Here is a 19,936-nt window from a genome sequence, read left to right as displayed (position 1 = left end):
ATTAGAAGCCGTCGGATTAAACCTTTAAAAACTATGGAGTATTTGCTAAGTGGAGACCATTGGATATCAATACAGTAGCTTGCATAACTTGAACTCGTGTTCTTGTTTACGCCTCACATTCCTCCTCAACAGCCAATTTGTAAAATTGAATCAATTTTAACAAGTTCACTTTATCTGATAGAGCACGATGAAGATCACGAAATTCAATTTTCGTTTCACGCAGCAAAATTGGTCCAATGGCCGCCGGTGTAATTTTACCCCAAAAAATATTACTGTCTATCTAATATCTCAATCTTAATACTTAACTTATCTCACACATCACAAAACATAGACCAAGTTATAACTCACCCCCAAAACCTTAAACACCTGTTGTAATTTTACCCCAAAAAATACAATTTGACTTCAAATGACTTGCAGTTAACTAGAAGATAATCAATTAACCTATTTAATCATATCATGACCAATTAAGAACAAAACATTAAATTTAAAGCAACATAAGAACTTGATACAGTAATCAATTAACCCAAATCTGTAATTTCACACACAAAATCAATGTCACAAGCATATATAATTGCAATTCATGTAAAAAAAAAACATACCTGAAAGAGGTTGCTGTTGTGTGGCGTAAAGTAGTGCTCCAATGGCCGCCGATGATAAATTAAAGAGAGGATTGATACTACGATATTGAAAACTGAATTATTTGTGGGGGAAAAGTTTGGCACGATCGAAATAGATGGCGGCAAAGGCTTGGCAGGAAGCTTAATAGGTAGGAAACTGGAAACTGGAAACTGGAAACGTGAGATGTGAATGTGTTTAATTAGGAAACTATTAGGATTTCTAGGGCCCATTATTAGTGAGTGATTATTTATTTATTTTGATAAAAATATAAGAGACCGGTTGTATTTAGAACACATTTGTTATCAAATTCTATGAAACCGGTTTTGTAACATCAACGGTTTCTTATAATAAGAAACCGGTTTGAAAATCAAACCGATGTGTTATTAGTGATTCCTTTGCCCATTTTTGTAGTAGTGCCAACCAAGACAAGCACCACCACCTCAAAATCCCCAACAACAACAACAAGAGCAACAATCCCGAGATGAGAAAATCAAAGTGCATCCCTACCCATTTCCTTATCAACCGTACAAGCATCCCAACCCCTTCATCCTTCTCCGTGACACTTTGTCACGGGAATTCTATAAGATTTGCACTTCCGCCAATACGAAATCAACATGGACATTTACTATGCACTCTATCCTCAATACCACGATATGGTTCAAAAGGGAAAGATTAGTGAGGAAGGAGCATTTCCCTCATGGGCTCAAATGGACTTACTCTTCCCCAATTCGGAGAGGGCAAATGAAGGGGCAAACGGGAGACAAGAGGAGTGAAGCAACAATTCTTGCGGAAGGGACATGGTGGAGCTTGAAAGTGAAGAGGACGAGTTCATGGACCCAAGTATGAGTGATGCATCAAAGGAGATATGGGATAGCGATCTAGAAGGAGATGATGTTGATCTCTAGAGGATTACTTCATAGCTAGGTGGAGCAGGCGTGAGGCACCCACCTAAGTTTAAGTGAAGTCTCCTCATCTCCTCTCTTTAATTTTCAAAGTTTCATGAAAAGAAGTTTGTGTTTTGTTAACTTGTATTTTATTTATCTTGATCATTGTTGGAGTAGTCCTAGCACCATAGAGGACTAACACCTCGGCCCCATTGAGGTGTTCTCATTTTATTGTTCCCAACTTTTGAAAATCCAAAATGAAAAAATTAGTTTCATGCATTGCATCGTGTGTACATGAACTACACCCAACCTTAGGACATTAGCAATAACTTCTAGCTCGGTTTGGGGAAGTACATGCATACACAACGGGAGGTAATCTAAATTATCCTCTCCGTCATAAACAAAAACCATGCATCATGTAGTGTAGATTAGGGTAGGTTGCATTTAGTGTAGAAAGCATGCATCATGATTGCATAATTTCCCATCATTTTGGCCATTGAGGGCAATGCCCATATTAGTGTGGGGATGGGGAATTCTAACTTAACTTTTATTCAAAAATCCAAAAAAATTGAAAAATTTCGAAAAACCATAAAATTTGAAAATTGAAAAACCTAAAAAAAAACAAGTTCATTTCCTTTGTAGTGTAGTCATGTATATATTATTGTATATATTGTGTTTATTCTATCCTTGTTCACATTGATTGACTACGCCACATCCGAGACATGAGGATCATGAAGACCGCATGGTATAATCTTTCCAATCTCCTTTTTTATCTTTATGTTAATGACTATGTGGCTTTATTTTGATTTAAGCGGTATAACAATGTGAACTTAGGACTTGCATTTAGTTTATATGTCATATTAGTTGGTAGAATCACTTGCATTAGGATGTATATAATAGTTGCATCATGGCATATAGTTGCATTTAGATGAAATATTTTGAAAAGTGCCTAATTGGGAACTTTGACAAGAGCAACTACGCCATTACAAATACTTTTTCAACTTAAGACTTCGCCCACTAGAATGGTTGTAAAACACCCTAGATTGTGTCATACTAGTGTCTTTCGACCCATGACCCAAAGCCTAGTCAAGGGTTTGCATGTGAGTCACCTATTCCAACCCCGTGATGCGATGTGGACTTAGTTAACTTGTCTAGGTGACCTTGATTGACCTTGTGGTATGGCAACCCAAAAATACTTTCTATCAATAAGTTTGAAGTGCTCATTTCAAAGATTTTGTATGTGGAAACGTTTTATTGCCAAGGAAACCTCAAATGTTATGAAATGTTGAAATGTTGAGAATTTTAGTTGTTTTGATGGAGGCGTACCACTTCGATGTACTTTGGAGAGGGATCCATTGAATTGGGCCCCCACACGATTGTGAATTCGACCGCCAGAGACAGAGTGACTATCACCCCGAAAAGCTATTGTCTAGAGGTTAACTGGTTGCCTAATAAGCGATTGGCGAAAACAAAGGACATTAGCACGGAAGGGACAAACCCCATCTCTAATTTTTGAAATGTGAAAGTTGAATGAGGTCAAATTTTGAATACTAGTCATATCCACCCTTGTTTATAAAGATTTGAGCATTTCATTCCCAAAAAGCCTTTTTGTCAAGCCACTTTGTCGAGCTTGGGATGATCCATGACCTTTACTTTTGTAGAGAACTCGAGACTTGTCATGTCATATGCTACTAGCATCATGGGGATCATCATTCCATAACCATCCGATCGCTCTTGACGAAAGCATTTGGAAATTGAGGACGAAAGTAGTCTAGTATAACACCATTTGGAGGTGATTTAGTGCCATCCTCTTAGCCTTAGTAATTTGTTGAACTAGTATTTGTGACGGATTATATGCTCTTAAATTTGTTCTCTTTTAGTTGCCTCCGCCACTTGATGAGGAAGTGGGTATTCTTTTTGTAGATGCATCCATTATTTGATTTTCCGTGCTTCATGTTTGGATGTGTCGCCATTTTGGCAAGACCCACCTTGCCTTGCAAGAAGGCATCCTACCTCATGGTTGTCTTGTTGTGAGTTGAAGGGGCGAAGTGAGACCCGCTAATTATCTCATGTCGGCTATGTTATTAGGTTAGTTTAAAAAATGGTCCTAGTCTTTGTCACCTATTTACTCGGGACGAGCAAAGGTTCGGTTTGGGGATATTTGATGTGACCATAATTAGCGCATATTTAGTCCCCGAATTAGCCTTGTTCCCATGCTTTTTAGTGCATATTTAGGTCATTTATTGTCTTTAGTTCTTTGTTTTGCATATTCTTTGAGGTTTTGTGTCCTTGGTAGGAAAGGAGTGCAAACCTTGCATTTTCATGGCAAAATGAGACTAAATTGATTGAATCCAATGACCAAGCATCAAGGAGAGACAAGATTAGAAGGCCTTTGTACATATTATAGTAGTTGGGCAATGACGCGAAAGGATCCTTGCAACCCCGAGGAAATCCCCAAGGATTTTATGAAGGAAAGGAAGAAAAGAAGAAAGAAGTGAAGCTGTCCAGCAATCCGTGCGGATTGACTGGAAGACGCCCGTCCTCCACCTCCACAATCCGGCCGTATTCTCCCAAATATGCCCGGGCAGCAAGCCTAGAAGACGCCTGGATTCCATTGAAGACGCCCGGGCAGACATTGCTGAATCCGGCCGTCTCGTGCCTAAGACGCACGGATTCCAAGACAGCAAGATTTTGTTTCTTCAAGCTTCAATGAAAGACGCCCTTCCTTCGAAAAATACCGGCGTTTTCCTGCTCAAATCCCAAAAGTGTAATTACTAGTTTAACCCTTAGTTAACCCTAATGCATCCACCTAATTTCCACTATAAATACCCAATTAGTCTAATTAGAGGAGCATATTCTTCTTATCAATTCTTAGAGTAGTTAATATCAATCAAATCTCTCTTTAGTTTTGTAATCAACAATTAATCAAGTTTTAATACAAGTTTTATTTCCTTAATCTCTCTTTTGTTCATCCTTTATTTTGGGTAATTGAAGATTATTTGGGTTATTATTGGGAGATTGACAACCTCTCAATCGAGCATCAAGTACTTCTTTTATTCTTTGCTTTGTTATTGGAATCATTAGTAGGTATAATTCTCTTAATCCCTTTTTAATTATTGTTAATTACTTTCATTTATTCATCATGTTTTACTTTGTTGGTATGATTGACAACCTTGCTAGCATGATCAACATGATAATGAGTGAGTAGTGACCTAGCTAGGGTTAATGGGTAATTTGGGGAAACCAACATGGGGAATGATTCATGCTTAAATTAATATGGTTTCATGGTTTATTTGCTTGCTTGTTTTGATCTCAACTCATGCACATATTATGTTTGATGAAATGTGAGCCTATGAATCCTTGCATTTTTTACCCATCACGTATCTTTTCAATGAGACTTGTAAGACATAAACCAACTCGAGTCTCATTAGACCATGCATGTTGTTGAGTAGGGAAGACTAAGTCGACTTGTAGGTGTTGTACAATCTAATCGATTCGGCTCTGGGACCCAAACTTTCCTATGATTGTAAGATATAACCCAACTCAATCCATCACAATAATAATTGCTTGCTTATAATTTGAGAACATGTTTGTATGATCAATTCCCATGATTCCCCTATGACCCCATGATACCCTAGTGCTTTTTATCAATTGTTGACAACCCTTTTAGTTCATCTTGCTTGATTATTTTCATTGCTATTTAGTTTAGTGACCTTCGACATCAACCCAAATTGTGACACCCCTAAGGCACCACTAGTTTCAATAGAAATCTCATCTCAATTCCCGTCCCTTGGGATCCGACCTTTACTTGCCTCTTTACTTTTTTTGGTGGAATGTTAATTTCATTAATAAGAAGAAATGTAACAATTACAACTCATTTGACCACCTTTCAAAAGACTCCAACCATTACTCCTCCCAAACATCACTCAGATAACAACTAACATAGCAAGAATCTACTACACCATTCATTATCTAATCTATGCGGGACAGCATATATCCTCTTTTTTGCCCTTACAATAACCTGTTGCTGAATTTGTCTAACCAACACTCTTGGATGCCACACCAGCTGCTCCACACGACACTGGTTTCGCATACTCCAAATCTGATATATCAGAGCCACAACCACCATTTGAATCAACTTCTTCTTCAGCAGAGACCTACATTTCAGTCTGCAGCACCAAGGAAGACACTCCTTGACTGGTATAGCACTGTCCAGCCAGTCATTGATCATCGCCAAACACAACTGACTATACTTACACTCAAAGAATAAATGTTCAACAGTTTCAGATTCCTCACCACACAACTCACAATCTCCATCAGTGATTACACCAAATTTAACCAATCTGTCTTTAGTGAGTAACCTTCCCCTTGCATACAACCAAGCAACAAAGGAGTGTTTAGGCCAATTCATTCTATTCCAAATAACAGGATACCAAACCACCTTCTCCTGCTCACCCAACAACCATCTATATCCTGCATCAGGCCTATACACATTTCCATTAGGATCCCAAACGCCTGCCTCATATCCTGGCTTCAACTTCTCTTTCACTTTACAAATTTGCCTCCAAGTCCAACTGGTATTAGCATTAGGTGTATACTCAAACCAGTCCTGAGCTTTCATATATACATGATGCACCCATCGTATCCAAAGATGATCCTCTTTACATGCCATCCACCAGGTGTATTTGCCTATTAAAGCAGTATTCCAAGCCAAACAATTGAGTATCCCAAGACCTCCTTGCTTCTGATCCTGACACACTTTCTCCCAAGACACAGCAGGTGCTTTATGGTACTGATCAACACCCTCCCATAAATAATTTCTACATATACTCTCTATCTTCCTGATGATACCCTTAGGTATAATAAAGATCCTAGCCCAGTAGGAGTGTAACTGAGATAGGACAGACTTTACTAGGACGAGCCTACCCGCATAGCTAAGCTTCCTAGACCCCCAACCTCTAATTCTTTCCACCATCCTTTCCACCAGTTTAGAACAATCCCCAATAGAAATTCTCTTATAAGAAATAGGAATGCCAAGATACCTGAAAGGGAAATTGCCCACCCTGAAACCACTCATCCTCATAATCATCTGAAACTCCTCCCCTCTGATCCCATTACAATAAATTTCAGATTTATCCCTGTTCATCTCCAGACCTGAAGCAACTGAAAAAGTCAGAAAAGCTCTCAAAATAACCTGCACAGAATCCTTGTCACCCCTACAGAAAAGCAACAGATCGTCTGCAAAACACAGGTGACACAATTTGAGCTGCCTGCACAATGGATGGAACCTGAACTCCCTCCTATCCACAACCACATCCAGAATACGAGAGTAATACTCCATACAGATTGTGAAAATTAAAGGAGACATAGGATCCCCCTGTCTAATGCCTCTTTTACCCTCAAAGTACCCAAAAGTATTCCCATTCAGAGCTAGAGTATACATAGGAGTTGAAATGCATTCCATAATTAATACAACCATCTTCTCAGGAAAACCCAAGGCACATAGCATTTGCTCAATGAAAGCCCATTCTATTGAGTCATACGCTTTCCTCAAATCAACCTTCATAAGACACCTAGGGGAGCATGCCTTTCTGTTGTAAAGCCTCACAAGATCCTGACATATCAAAATGTTGTCCACAATTTCTCTTCCTTTAATAAACGCACTCTGGTTAGGACTGATTATATCAGGGAGCACATCAGCCATTCTATTACAAATGATTTTTGTACTGCACTTATACAGCACATTACAACAAGCTATTGGTCTAAAATCCACCACAGAATCAGGCCTAGCCTTCTTAGGAATCAATGTTAAAACAGTAGCATTGACTTGCCTAAGCAACTTGCCAGTCCTAAACACCTCCTTCACAGCCTTACACACATCAGACCCCACAATATCATAAGCATCTCGAAAAAACTGGCTTGTGTACCCATCAGGGCCTGGGGATTTAGTAGCTGGTATAGAGAACAAAGCTTTTTTAATTTCCTCATCAGTTACCTCTTGCATCATTTTTTGTTTCTGCTCCTCACTGAGCATCCTCCCTCTTTGCACTGTAGGAAAGTGAACCCTCTTCACTGGTTTATTAGATCCCAAGAGCTTCTTGTAATAATCTAAGAAAGCCCCTTCAATCCCTCTTTCATCCACACACTGATTCCCATCAATGTCCTTTATAGCATATACCTTATTTAATATCCTTCTACTTTTAATGGCACTATGAAAGTAGTGAGTATTATCATCACCTTCCTCCATCCACTGAGTTTTAGCCTTCTGAGCTAAGTACACATTCCTAGCCTTGTCCATAGCTTGATACAGAATACCAGCTTCCATTTCTTGCCTCAAAAGTTCTCTATTAGTCACATCCTTTTGCAAAGCACTCTGAAGATTATCCAGGTTCACTTTAGCAATCCTGGCAGATGCTTCCACGTTAGCAAAAGCATCCCTATTAATAGATTTCAATCCCTGCTTCAACATCTTGAGTTTCCTAGCCACTTGAAACATGGTAATTCCCTTAATATTCTGGTCCCAAACTTGAGCCACTGTAGGTAGGAACTTCTCATCACTCCCCCACATATTGAAATACTTAAAGCTCACTTTCCTCCTATTCTACTTGCCTCTTTACTAATTGTAGAGTTGTTTGTGAAGTTATAAATTGTGTTTTGGTCTAGGTGCTTCCAGCGACAATTGTTCCGAAAAATAGAATATAGCTCCGAAGTAGTCCGACCAAGTATCAAGTAGTAACAATAGCTTGGGAAATGTTCCAACAACTGTCCCTCTACCGCCACGGACTACCGAACAGATGGCTTCTTTGTTTCAACTATTTTCAAAATTTAATATGAATAAATCAGATTCTGCTTACTCTCTGTGTTATTCTGAATGCAATTCTATTTACGATGATAATGAGGATGATCCAGACCCAGACTCAATCAAACTATCTCCCTACATAGCTAAAGAAATCTTACAAGAAGGGGAAGGGGCACCAGTTACAGAGAACACTGAACCCATCAACGTAGGAACCGAACTAGAACCTTAAGAACTTAGGATAGGGACAACCTTAAGCCCAACCGGAAGGGCCAGTTTCATAGACCTCCTACACGAGTTCAAAGACGTTTTTGCTTGGTCCTACAAAGACATGCCAGGGATCGACAGGGATATTGCAGAACACAAAATTCCAATCAAACCAGGTTTCAAACCTGTAAAGCAGAACCTTCATTAGATGAGGACAGAATGGACTCTTAAGATCAAAGAAGAAGTCGATAAACAATTCAAAGCCGGGTTCATCAAAGTTTCCGAGTATTCAGACTGGGTGGCCAACATAGTACCCGTGCCCAAAAAAGATGGGAGAATCCGAGTTTGTGTTGATTTCAGAGACTTAAACAAAGCGAGTCCCAAGGACGACTTTTCTCTACCACATATCGACATATTGGTAGACAATACAGCGGATCACGCGTTATTGTCCTTCATGGACGGATACACAGGATATAATCAGATCAATATGGCCATAGAAGATATGCATAAGACTGCCTTTGTTACTCAATGGGGCACCTATTGTTATACTGTTATGCCATTCGGGTTAATCAACGCTGGAGCTACGTATCAATGCACTGCGACCAAACTCCTACATGACATGATGCATAAAGAAGTCGAGGTGTACGTGGATGATATGATTGTCGAGTCCAAAGATAGGAAGGGGCTCATTGATAACCTTCGCAAATTCTTCCTAAGACCACGAAAGTACAACATGAGGCTCAATCCTCAGAAATGCGGATTTGGAGTAACGTCAGGCAAGCTTCTGGGATATGTCGTCAGTCAACGGGAAATAGAGATCGACCCTTCCAAAATCAAAGCCCTAATCGAAATGCCACAACCTCAGACAGAGAAGGAGGTTAGGGGGATTTTTAGGCAATGTGCAATACATAAGTCAATTCAAATCGAAACTTACCATGATCTGTGAACCCATCTTCAAAAAGCTAAAGAAAACAGATCATACCATATGGGATAACGATTGTAAAAAAGCGTTTCACAAAATCAAGAAGATACTAGCCAAACCACCAGTGCTCATGCCTCCTCAACGAGATCAACCTCTTGGTTTATATCTCACAGTGACCGAAACAGCCATGGGTCTATGCTGGCACAAACCGTCGGAAAAGAAGAAAGAGATATCTACTACCTTAGTAAGAAGTTCCTTGACTACGAATGCAAGTACACACCACTCGAAAAGACATGCCTCGCTCTTGTGTGGGCAACAAAGAAGCTACGCCATTACATGCTTAGCTACTCCGTCAAGGTGTACTCCAAAATGGATCCTGTCAAATACCTCTTCGAAAAACCCGCTCTCAACGGACGCTTGGCAAGATGGACCCTAATGCTCTCAGAGTTCAATCTCAAATACGTACCTCTTAAGGTTATAAAGGGGCGCACCGTTGCCGAGTTCTTCGCAGATAATCTCATCAACGACAACCAGGCAGTAGACACATGGTCATTCCGAGACAAAGATATACTACAGACTAGCATAGACTCTTGAAACCTTTATTTTGATGGAGCATTGAACTTAAGAAGATTTGGAATAGGGGTATTGCTCATTTGTCCTGAAGGTGAGCATACACCACTTTCTGTCAAACTCGACTTCGAGGTGACAAATAACGCAGCAGAATATGAAGCTTGCTTCATTGGGCTACAAGCCGCGGTAAGTTTAGGCATAAAAAATCTTCGAGTTCACGGAGATTTATCCTTGATCATCAACCAAATTACGTGATTTTGGAAAATTCAAAGTGAAAGTCTAGCACCCTATCAGGCGAGGATAGACCAAGTTGCTCAATTTTTTGATCAGGTCACTTACCTACACCTACCTCGAGAAGAAAATGAGTTTGCAGACGCTCTTACAAAACTTGCTTCTCTAACTAACATGCCATACGACATGGTAGAAATGCCTCTCTGCATCGAACGACGATCAGAACCAGCCTATGTGTACTAAATTACAGATGAAGAGGAAAACCCAAGGGAGCCTTGGTTTCTGGCCATTCTAAACTTCAAGCTCAATGGTACATATCCACCAGATATGGATAAGAGAGGACAACGTGCTATACGCCTAATCGCCTCTCAATATCTCCTCATACAAGGAGAGTTGTACAAAAGAACACCTCTTGATGTAGTTTTACGTTGCCTTGATCATTCAGAGGCACGAAAAGTGATGGAAGAAGTTCATGATGGAGAATATGGCCCTCACATGAGTGGACCAATGATGGAAAAGAAAATCATACGTCTGGGATATTATTGGACCACAATGGAATCCGATTGCATCAAGTATGTCAAACATTGCCATAACTGCCAAATCTTCGGGAATGTGCAACATATCCCTCCTTCGCTACTCTACATCATGACATCTCCTTAGCCATTTTCTGCTTGGGGAATCGACATCATCGGGAAGATCACCCCAGCCGGAACAGGAGGTCACTGTTTCATTTTGGTGGTGATCGACTATTTCACCAAATGGGTAGAAGCGGCATCTTACACTAGTCTCACAGCTAAAAACGTGGCACAGTTCATACAAACCAATATCATCTGTCGATATGGTTGCCTACATGAGATCATCAGTGACAATGGATCACATTTCCAGGCTGATACTGAACAATTGCTAGCTAAGTACAAAATCAAACACCACCATTCCTCGCCATACAGACCACAAACTAATGGCGCGGTGGAGACAGCCAATAAGAATTCGTCACAATCCTCAAGAAAATGATCGATAATTATTGAGATTGGCCCGATAAGATACCGTTCGCCTTATGGGGTTATCGCACATTTGTTAGGACGTCCACTGAGGCTACTCCTTTCTATTTGACTTACGGCATGGAAGCTGTACAACCAGTTGAACTAGAGATCCCATTCTTACATATTCTACTCGAAAGCCAAATTCCAGAAGCCGATTGGAAGAAAGATAGTTATGAAGAACTCATCCTCTTGGATGAACGTAGGTTGTGCATATCAAACGAGCCTTCATCAAAAGGGTTCAGCCTAGAACATCAAAGAAGGAGACTTAGTCCTCAAATCAGTTCAAACCCAACTAGGCCGGACCATTCTCGGCGAAGTCCATACTCCCGGGGGTGCAGTTAGAATCACTGACCTAGATAGGAACGAATTGAATTTGCCAACCCAACTAATCTCGACCAACTAAAATGATATTATGCCTAGAATAGGACAGAAACGCGCATCGTGTAACACCCACGTGCCGCTCATGCGACACGAAATAAAAACGGCCCTTGGCCCACTGAAATATAGCTCATGTCACCTATGTGGACATGGCCCACCTACAAGCCCAGCTGATCTGTGGACATACAGTGGTGTTTTGAAAGCCACGCTCGGCGGCGTAAAAATGCTTTCGACCGGATCGTTATAGATCGGTCGGTTTCGTCTCGGTAAGAGTCTCGAAACGATTAGAGATGTTCGGAGTCGCCACCAAGCATTTGTGGGACGCTTGGAACCCGTTCGAATCCACTTTATACCTCGGTCAAACGAAGCACAACGCAGGGTTTGACATAGGTACTAAAGATAAGGAATCGTCCCTCTTTAGCATCCTATCTCTAGAATGACTCTCGTACGCCCTGGATAAGGTCGTCCACTATCCAAAGTTTCTGAGTAAGAGGTGAAGGTACGTATTGGGAAGCCCTTTAATTAGACACCCAATCCCGCCCGCGGTAGCGGCCTCTACTGATCGATCTTGGTTGGTTGAATGCAAAAGTTGATAAAACGGTTTAAATGCATGAATGCGCATCCAATAATTTAAACCTACCATGTGAGACCTTTCTAAGTCTGTTGATTTAATCCAAGTATAAAGTATAAGATGTCGAGTTGGATTAATGGTTGATTCGCATGCAAGACGGAAGTTAAACATCCATTTACCGTATTAGGTTTACGGTGCATAACGTGATCCATTTGTCTTAGTAAAGCATTTTGCAAGTATGATTTTCGAATGAGCAAATAGTCATCTGATCCGTCCAATATCCGGGCTAATCGGAGTCGGGATCGTCCTAGACTAATGCTGGAAAGGGAACAGTCCCTGTGCCAGGCGGCCATATGAGGCGCGAGCATGCCGGCGGTGTAAGGGGGCCTCCCCTGGTTTTGGAAATATGAGAAAAGGGGCATGTTTAGGCGCGGGTCAACCAACGGTTATATGGCATGTTCTAACCATTTGGAAAACGTTTATAAAACGTATTGAAAAATGGGTATTTGTCCCGATTTGGTTTGAAAGGGTCGTCTAGACCGTATTTGTTGATTTGAAGAACAAGACTCGAATTATCATCATTATTTTGATGATATTCAGTGTCGAGTTCGTCTTGACAAGCTTGACATAAATAGTTTTGAAAATAATTATGAACTAATTGTTTTAAGTTCATTTGAATATAATTAGTCGATACTCATCATCGTACCCGGGTTAAAATCCGGCATAGTATGTAGAACCAAGGATGACTCTGTGTTGGTGACTAAATACAAAATGTAAATAAATGATGAAAGGCTTTAAAGTACCTTCCAAAATGTAAAGAAATGAAATAAAAGGTTTTAAAATACCTTTTATATGTTATTAACCAAATATTATCACCGAAACACGGATTTAACCGTCATGGTATAAGGAACCAAGGATGAAAAATGTTTTATGGTTAAAAACTTGTAAAAAGAAATAAAATAGAAAAAAAAGGGGGTTGAAAATATTCGAAATGGTAAAAACCGATTACAAATAAGAAAATGGATTAGAGGGGAAAGACGAGAACAAACAGGGTTGAGTTCTGACGTGGGCATCCCATTGAGGCGGGAGCCTATGTGCACAATAAGGGGCTTCTGCCTCAGGCCAAAACTCATATTTGGCTCGTTTATCCTATGTTTTGGATCGTGTTATGTATGTTTTAGCATGTTATAGTCATAAAACAAATGAAGACATGATAAAAGAAGGATTTTTACACCCTCATACTTACATGTTTGGTTATGGCGAGAAACCGACGTAAGTGTAACAACTCGTTTGGTCGGAAAAAGACTCGGTTTAAAACCGTTTAGGTAAGTAAAAAGAGTGTTTTATTAAGATTAGTGGTGGTGTAGTGGTCGAAGTGGTTGGTCAAGTGATTTAATGCACAATGACGGTACCAAACAATGTGTAAGGTGTAATACTCCGTATTTTAATAATAATTTATAAGAATAATTTATGTAATTTAATGATTGATTAAATGACATTTCTAATAATAAATACAAGTGAGACGTTAATTAAATAATAAATTAATAATTCAAGTCATGAATTGGGTTCGGCTAATGTTTGTGCTTTGGGCTTAGTTGGTAATCGAGTGTTGGACTGTGTGGTATTATTATATGGGCCGAATTTATTAAATTGGTATTAGTGTAATCGGGATTTATATCGGGAATTAATAATAATATATAAAGGTAATTATGATTATAATAATAAATAATAAAGTTATGGCAATAATAAATTAGTAAGAATTATATGAGGAAATCATAGTTATGATAGGATTAATAGTATATGATAAATAATAATGATATAATTATAATGACAATTCCTACTACTAATTAGAATAAGGAAAGTTACATGGTTTCCTAATTGACCTCGCTTTCTCTATAATCCTACCCTATAAATACTCTATTAAATCTGAGAAATAAATCACAAATTAAGAGGAGCTTTTGGAGACGGAATTAGCAAGCAATATTTAATAGGTAACAATTTCTAATCTTGTTTTATTTTCTTATACAGCTGATTGTCAGACGATCTTAAGACACTTAGAAACTGACCCAAACCTTGACGGAATGAGACCAAACTTTGGGAAGTGGTTCGTGGGGTTTCAAGGGTTGGAATGGGTGTAGTGGTGGTGTCAGGGATGGCCTAGGGTGGCGGTGGCAGGCGGCTAAAAGTGGCTGGTCAGGGGGTGTTGCGGGTTAGGTCGTGGGTATTTGTAGTGGGTAATTGAACCCCTAATTGGCCGAGTCTTGACCTGGGCATGGTAGGGTTGTGATGGGGGGAGGTAGTCGACCATGTTGTTGGTGTTGGCGTGGCGGAAGGTGGTGGTTTTTGCGGGTGGTGGCCGGAAAACGCGAAAACAGAGGATTTGACGCGGCTGTTTTTAGACGCGCACTATAGCCGTGTTTCTGACTGTGTGTGGGCATGGAGGGTACCATTAGAACCATCATAGACCAGGGATGACAATAGTGGTGGCCGTTGGGTGTGGGAGTGGCTGTAGTGGTCGTGGTGATGGTGTAAGATGGTGAGTGAGGGAGTGGTGTTGGTTGTGACGGTTGAAGAGGGTTGTTAGGGCAGAGTGTTTGTGGGCTGTTGGTAGCGGGTTGGCTGGTGGTTTTGGTCGTGGGTGCTCGTCGTGGTGTGGGCTAGGAGGTGGCAGAACTAGGTGGTGGTCGTGGTGGCTTGTGGTGGCGTTTTTGGGCGTGTTTATGGGGGGGTGTTGAACACGGTGTATAGTGGGGTGTGTGTTGTTTTGTGAGCGGGTTTTAAATTGTTTAATTAGTTCAGGTGAGTCGAGTTTGTAATTGAATCGGGTTTTTAGTTATCATAAACCTTTAATAATTATAATAAATAATTAATTTGAATAATTAAATAAAAGGAATAAATAAATAAATAAAGTTAGTAATTATAATTGTTGTAATTGTTATTATTATATAGGTGACGGAAATTGTGAAGAATTATAATCGGGTTGGATTTGCTTTATTTATTTGGATTGCGTAATTGGAGTGCTTGCTTGCCAGGTAGGATAACTATTCAACTCGTCTTGTCTTTGTTGGTTTGTGGAATTTATAAAAGTATTGTGAAATTGGATGGATTAATGGTTGTGGATTATATATCATTGGATTGTTTATTATTGATTATTTATATTGGAATTTCGTTTGCATTGGATACCTCATCTCGTGTCTGAGATGGTTTTTATAACTGGCATGCTGTATAATTGAATACCTCAACTTTGGTTGGGATGATGAATACCTCAACTTCGGTTGGGATGGTGAATACCTCAACTTCGGTTGGGATGGTGAATACTTCAACTTCGGTTGGAATGATGAATACCCCGGGCCAGGGATTGGCGGGATGAATGGGTGTTTCGGGTGATGAGCTCAGTTGTTTTGGCATTATATATCGTATCATTTCACTTTGACTTGTTATTGGTTATTCCTACTCAACCATTGGTTGACGTGTTTGCTTATGTGTCAAAATAAAATTGATGCCTGCTTTAATTGATGGCATCCTGTGGTGAACCATTTAATATTTCCGGTTAAATGGGGAGCAGATTTAAATAGCAGGTTTTGAGTTAGCTGGATATGGGGAGCTTGGGCGTGTGAGCTTTCGGACCTGCAGGAGTCTAGATCACAGATGTAGTTATATCACTTATTTAATTTCCGCTGCGAGTTGTATTTATTTTTATATTAAGTATTAGTTGATTAAGTTGTAATGAACATGTATTCACTAAAGTTTTAATTTAAAGTACTTTGGTATTGTTGTACTTTGTTATTAACTACCTCGGGAAACCGAGATGGTAATAGTTCTATTTATTTGGGAATGTCTAGCTAAAAGCTCCCGAATAAATGGGGGTGTTACATAAGGCTTGTATTTACGATCGGTAGGTTGTAAATACGCGTCGGATTGTGACTTAAGAAGTCGAGTCGAGAATTTTAAGGGAGAAAAGAGGGGGCGGACACTCGCGTAAATTCTCACATGGGGGCATTTGAGGGGTATTTATAGGAAAATGGGTGGTTGTGTGAGTTTTGAGCGACGTGGCCACCTGGGCTGCTCAAAGAGACGCGAGCCACGTCGTGGTTCTTTGAGTTGTCCTGTCACTTTCACACAAGTGCAATCATGATTTTTTCTATCCTAGGATTTATAGTCACATGTTTGGTACTTGACAATTCATGAATCCAGGAAATCATAGTATAGAAGGTTTGAATATTTTGTTTTTGGTGGTTGACTCGTTGTTGGAGTCGGGATTTGAATTTTTGAGTCGGTTTTTGGTCCGGTGTCGGTTTTGACTCTAGTTAGTGTCATTGCGACCCTGTCGTCGTGCATTAAACACTCCAGGTACTTTTTAAAAGTTTTGAAATGTTTTATTTCCGAAATCGTTTTAAGTTTTCCGACGTAAAGTTGTACACAAACTGTCGATCAAACGTCGCGATTCCAAAGCATGTTATAGTCCGATAATCATCGGGTGTTTGTTGGAGTCTCAGCAGATACTGGGTATCTACAGAGCCCCCACTTTAACTGAGGCTTGGACAGGGCGAAAGTCAAAGTAGAGCCCCTAGGTCAATCGAAAATTACAACCTGGAGACCCAAGCGACGTCGAGGCGGCTCGAATGGATTCGGGCAAGGACCTGGCGTCGGGAAGGGCGACAGCAAGGCGACTCGAGGGTACGAGCCAAGGACCTGTCGTCGGGAATAGTTTAGAGTCTGTCGTCTATCCGTGCGGGTCATTTAAAGTTTGTTATATTACGTACAAAGGCTCGCCAGCCATAAGAAGGAGTCATACCTGAGGCATCTTCGGATACGTCCTTGCACGTTTGCGGATAAAGCCTCGCCAGCTGTGGTGCGTATGTGAGGAGGGCTCGTCAGCTGCGATGCGTAGTAAGGCTCGCCAGCCATGGCGCGTACATGAGGAGGGCTCGCCAGCCGCGATGCGTAATAAGGCTCGCCAGCCATGGTGCGTATATGAGGAGGGCTCGCCAGCCGCGATGCGTAGTAAGGCTCGCCAGCCATGGGGCGTATGTGAGGAGGGCTCGCCAGCCACGATGCGTTGTAAGGCTCGCTAGCCATGGTGCGTATATGAGTAGGGCTCGCCAGCCGCGATGCGTGGCAAGGCTCGCCAGCCATGGTACGTACAAGAGGAGGGCTCGCCAGCCGCGATAAGTAATAAGGCTCGCTAGCCGCGATGCGTAGTAAGGTGATCGAGGCCATTTCGTGTTCACAATTAAGTATATGTGGTCGTTGGTCAATGGTCGATACAAAACACAATTTATACTTCACAAACAACTCTACAATTAGTAAAGAGGCAAGTAAAGGTCGGATCCCAAGGGACGGGTATTGAAATGAGAATTCTATTGTAACTAGTAGTGTCTAGGGGTGTCACAAATTGGGTTGGTGTAGAAGGTCACTAAACTAAAATAACAATGAAAATAAACTAGCAAGATGAATAAAATAAGGGGTGTAAACAATTGATTAAAGGCACTAGGGTGTCATGGGTTCATAGGGGAATCATGGGATATGATCATACAAACATGTTCTCAAATTATAAGCAAGCAATTATTGTTGTGATGGATTGAGTTGGGTTATATCTTATAATCCTAGGAAAGTTTGGGTCCCGGAGCCGAATAGATTAGATTGTACAACACCTACAAGTCGACTTAATCTTTCCTACTCAACACATGCATGGTCTAACAAGACTCGAGTTGGGTTATGTCTTACAAGTCTTGTTGAAAGGATAGTAGATGATAGTAAATGCAAGGATTCATAGGCTTAGCATTTCATCAAATATAACATGTGCATGTATTAAGATCAAAACAAGCAAGCAAATAAGATATGAAAGCATATTGATTTAAGCATGAATCATCCCCATGATGGTTTCCCCTAATCACCCATTAACCCTAGCTAAGAGACTACTCACTCATTATCATGTGTATCATGCTAGCAAGGTTGTCAATCATACCAACAATATGAAACATGATGAATAAATGAAAGTATTTCGAGGCACTAACTTGTAGTCCAGATGCATTAGAAAATGTAGAAAAAGACTGTAACAACAACATCATAGAGGTAGCATCCCCCTTACTGAAAAGCATGACATCATCTGCAAACATAAGACTAGTGAGTCTTTGTTTCGTGCACATAGGATGATAGTGAAATTCAGGCTTGGATGAGGCATATTGCAAGGAACGAGTCAGGTACTCCATACACAGTGTGAAGATCAGGGGAGAAAGGGGGTCCCCCTGTCTTAAGCCCCTCTTCCCCTGGAAGTATCCAAACATTTCTCCATTTAAAGAGAGGGAGAAGGAAGTTGTAGTAATGCATTGAATAATCATTTCTTTAAAATCAGAAGGGAATTGGAGCTCCTCCAAAAGATTCTCAACAAAGCACCACTCTACAGTATCATATGCTTTCTGCAAATCTATTTTGAACATACAGTATCATATGCTTTCTGCAAAGGAATGTACCTGAGCAACTTAAAGCTGAGATATTGCAGATATCAAGTTTCAGTGAAGGGAGCATCCCTTTTAAATATCTTGGTATGCCAATCCAAACTACAAGGCTCAGGAAGCAAGATTGTAAGTGTCTTGTGGATAAGATTTGTGCAAGGATACATGGGTATGGGGCAAGAAAGTTCTCTTATGCAGGAAGGTTAGTCATAGTCAAGAGTGTGCTTAATTCTTTACACTCTTACTGGGCATCTATGTTTGTTCTCCCTAAAGGAATCATCAAAAGGATTGAAGCAGTGTGTAGGAATTTCCTATGGGATAACTCAGCAGACTACAGGAGAGCTCCTCTAGTGGGATGGGACACAATTTGCAGACCTAAAGAGGAAGGTGGTTTGGGGATCAAAGACCAGGAATTTTGGAATAAGGCAATGGTAGGAAGACTGGTGGACTGGGTTGCTACACAAAGAGACTCTATCTGGGTTAACTGGGTGCAAAGTAACTATCTTAAGGGACAGGCGTGGAAAGAATACAAGCCTAGTTCGAATTCAAGTTGGGTATGGAGGAGAATATGCAAGGTTAAGGAAGAAATGAGGAATGGTTATGTTAATGGGGAGTGGAGTGTTCAACCAGGAGGATACTCACCTGCTGGTTGTTATGACTGGTTCAGAGGTACTAGGCCAAGAGTTCAGTGGGATAAGGCAGTTTGGAATGGATGGACAATCCCTAAACATCAATTTATGGGATGGATGGTTGCTCATAAGGCACTGAATACAGTAGAGAGGCTAGTCAGGTTTGGGGTGATCATCGAGGAGAAATGCTTCTTGTGTGGCATAGCTGATGAAACAATTGAGCACTTGTTCTGTGAGTGCAATTACAGTAGAAGAGTGGTGATGGAGCTGAACCAGAACACTGCCTGGATTTTCCCTGTCAGGGATTTGGTTGAGTGGTGCAGTAGTAGAGCAGGCACGGGACTTCAGAAGGGAGTATAAAGTGCCATAGTGATGAGCTTGATGTACCAGGTTTGGCAGCAGAGGAATAGAAGTAGGAATGAGATGAGTTTGCTTAGACCTGAAAGGGTGGCAGGTTCTATCTTGGAGAATATGAAATCAAGAGTTCGAACCCGGGAAAGAACAATGATGACTCTTGCAGAACGAGATTGGTTGACTAAAATGCATCTTATAGAATGATATCCCTTGTATGAACACCATAATGTAATTATTTTTTCATATTATTATATTTCTCACATTTCACCAAAAAAAAAGAA

At 40.6% G+C, this 19,936-nt stretch overlaps 1 protein-coding gene across 1 annotated transcript; it reads left to right on the top strand.

Annotated features, from left to right (window-relative positions):
* Window positions 1–14,688: 14,688 nt before the first annotated feature.
* Window positions 14,689–19,661, top strand: LOC141602191 (uncharacterized). Its single transcript, XM_074422498.1, has 2 exons — window positions 14,689–14,753; window positions 18,662–19,661. Exons 1-2 carry the CDS (start codon window positions 14,689–14,691, stop codon window positions 19,659–19,661), a joined length of 1,065 nt encoding a protein of 354 aa, XP_074278599.1.
* The last annotated feature ends 275 nt before the right edge of the window (window positions 19,662–19,936 follow it).

This window comes from Silene latifolia, chromosome 9, assembly GCF_048544455.1.
Source record: "Silene latifolia isolate original U9 population chromosome 9, ASM4854445v1, whole genome shotgun sequence".
Classification (NCBI taxonomy): Eukaryota; Viridiplantae; Streptophyta; class Magnoliopsida; order Caryophyllales; family Caryophyllaceae; genus Silene; species Silene latifolia.
This window is presented reverse-complemented; position numbering and strand designations above follow the sequence as displayed.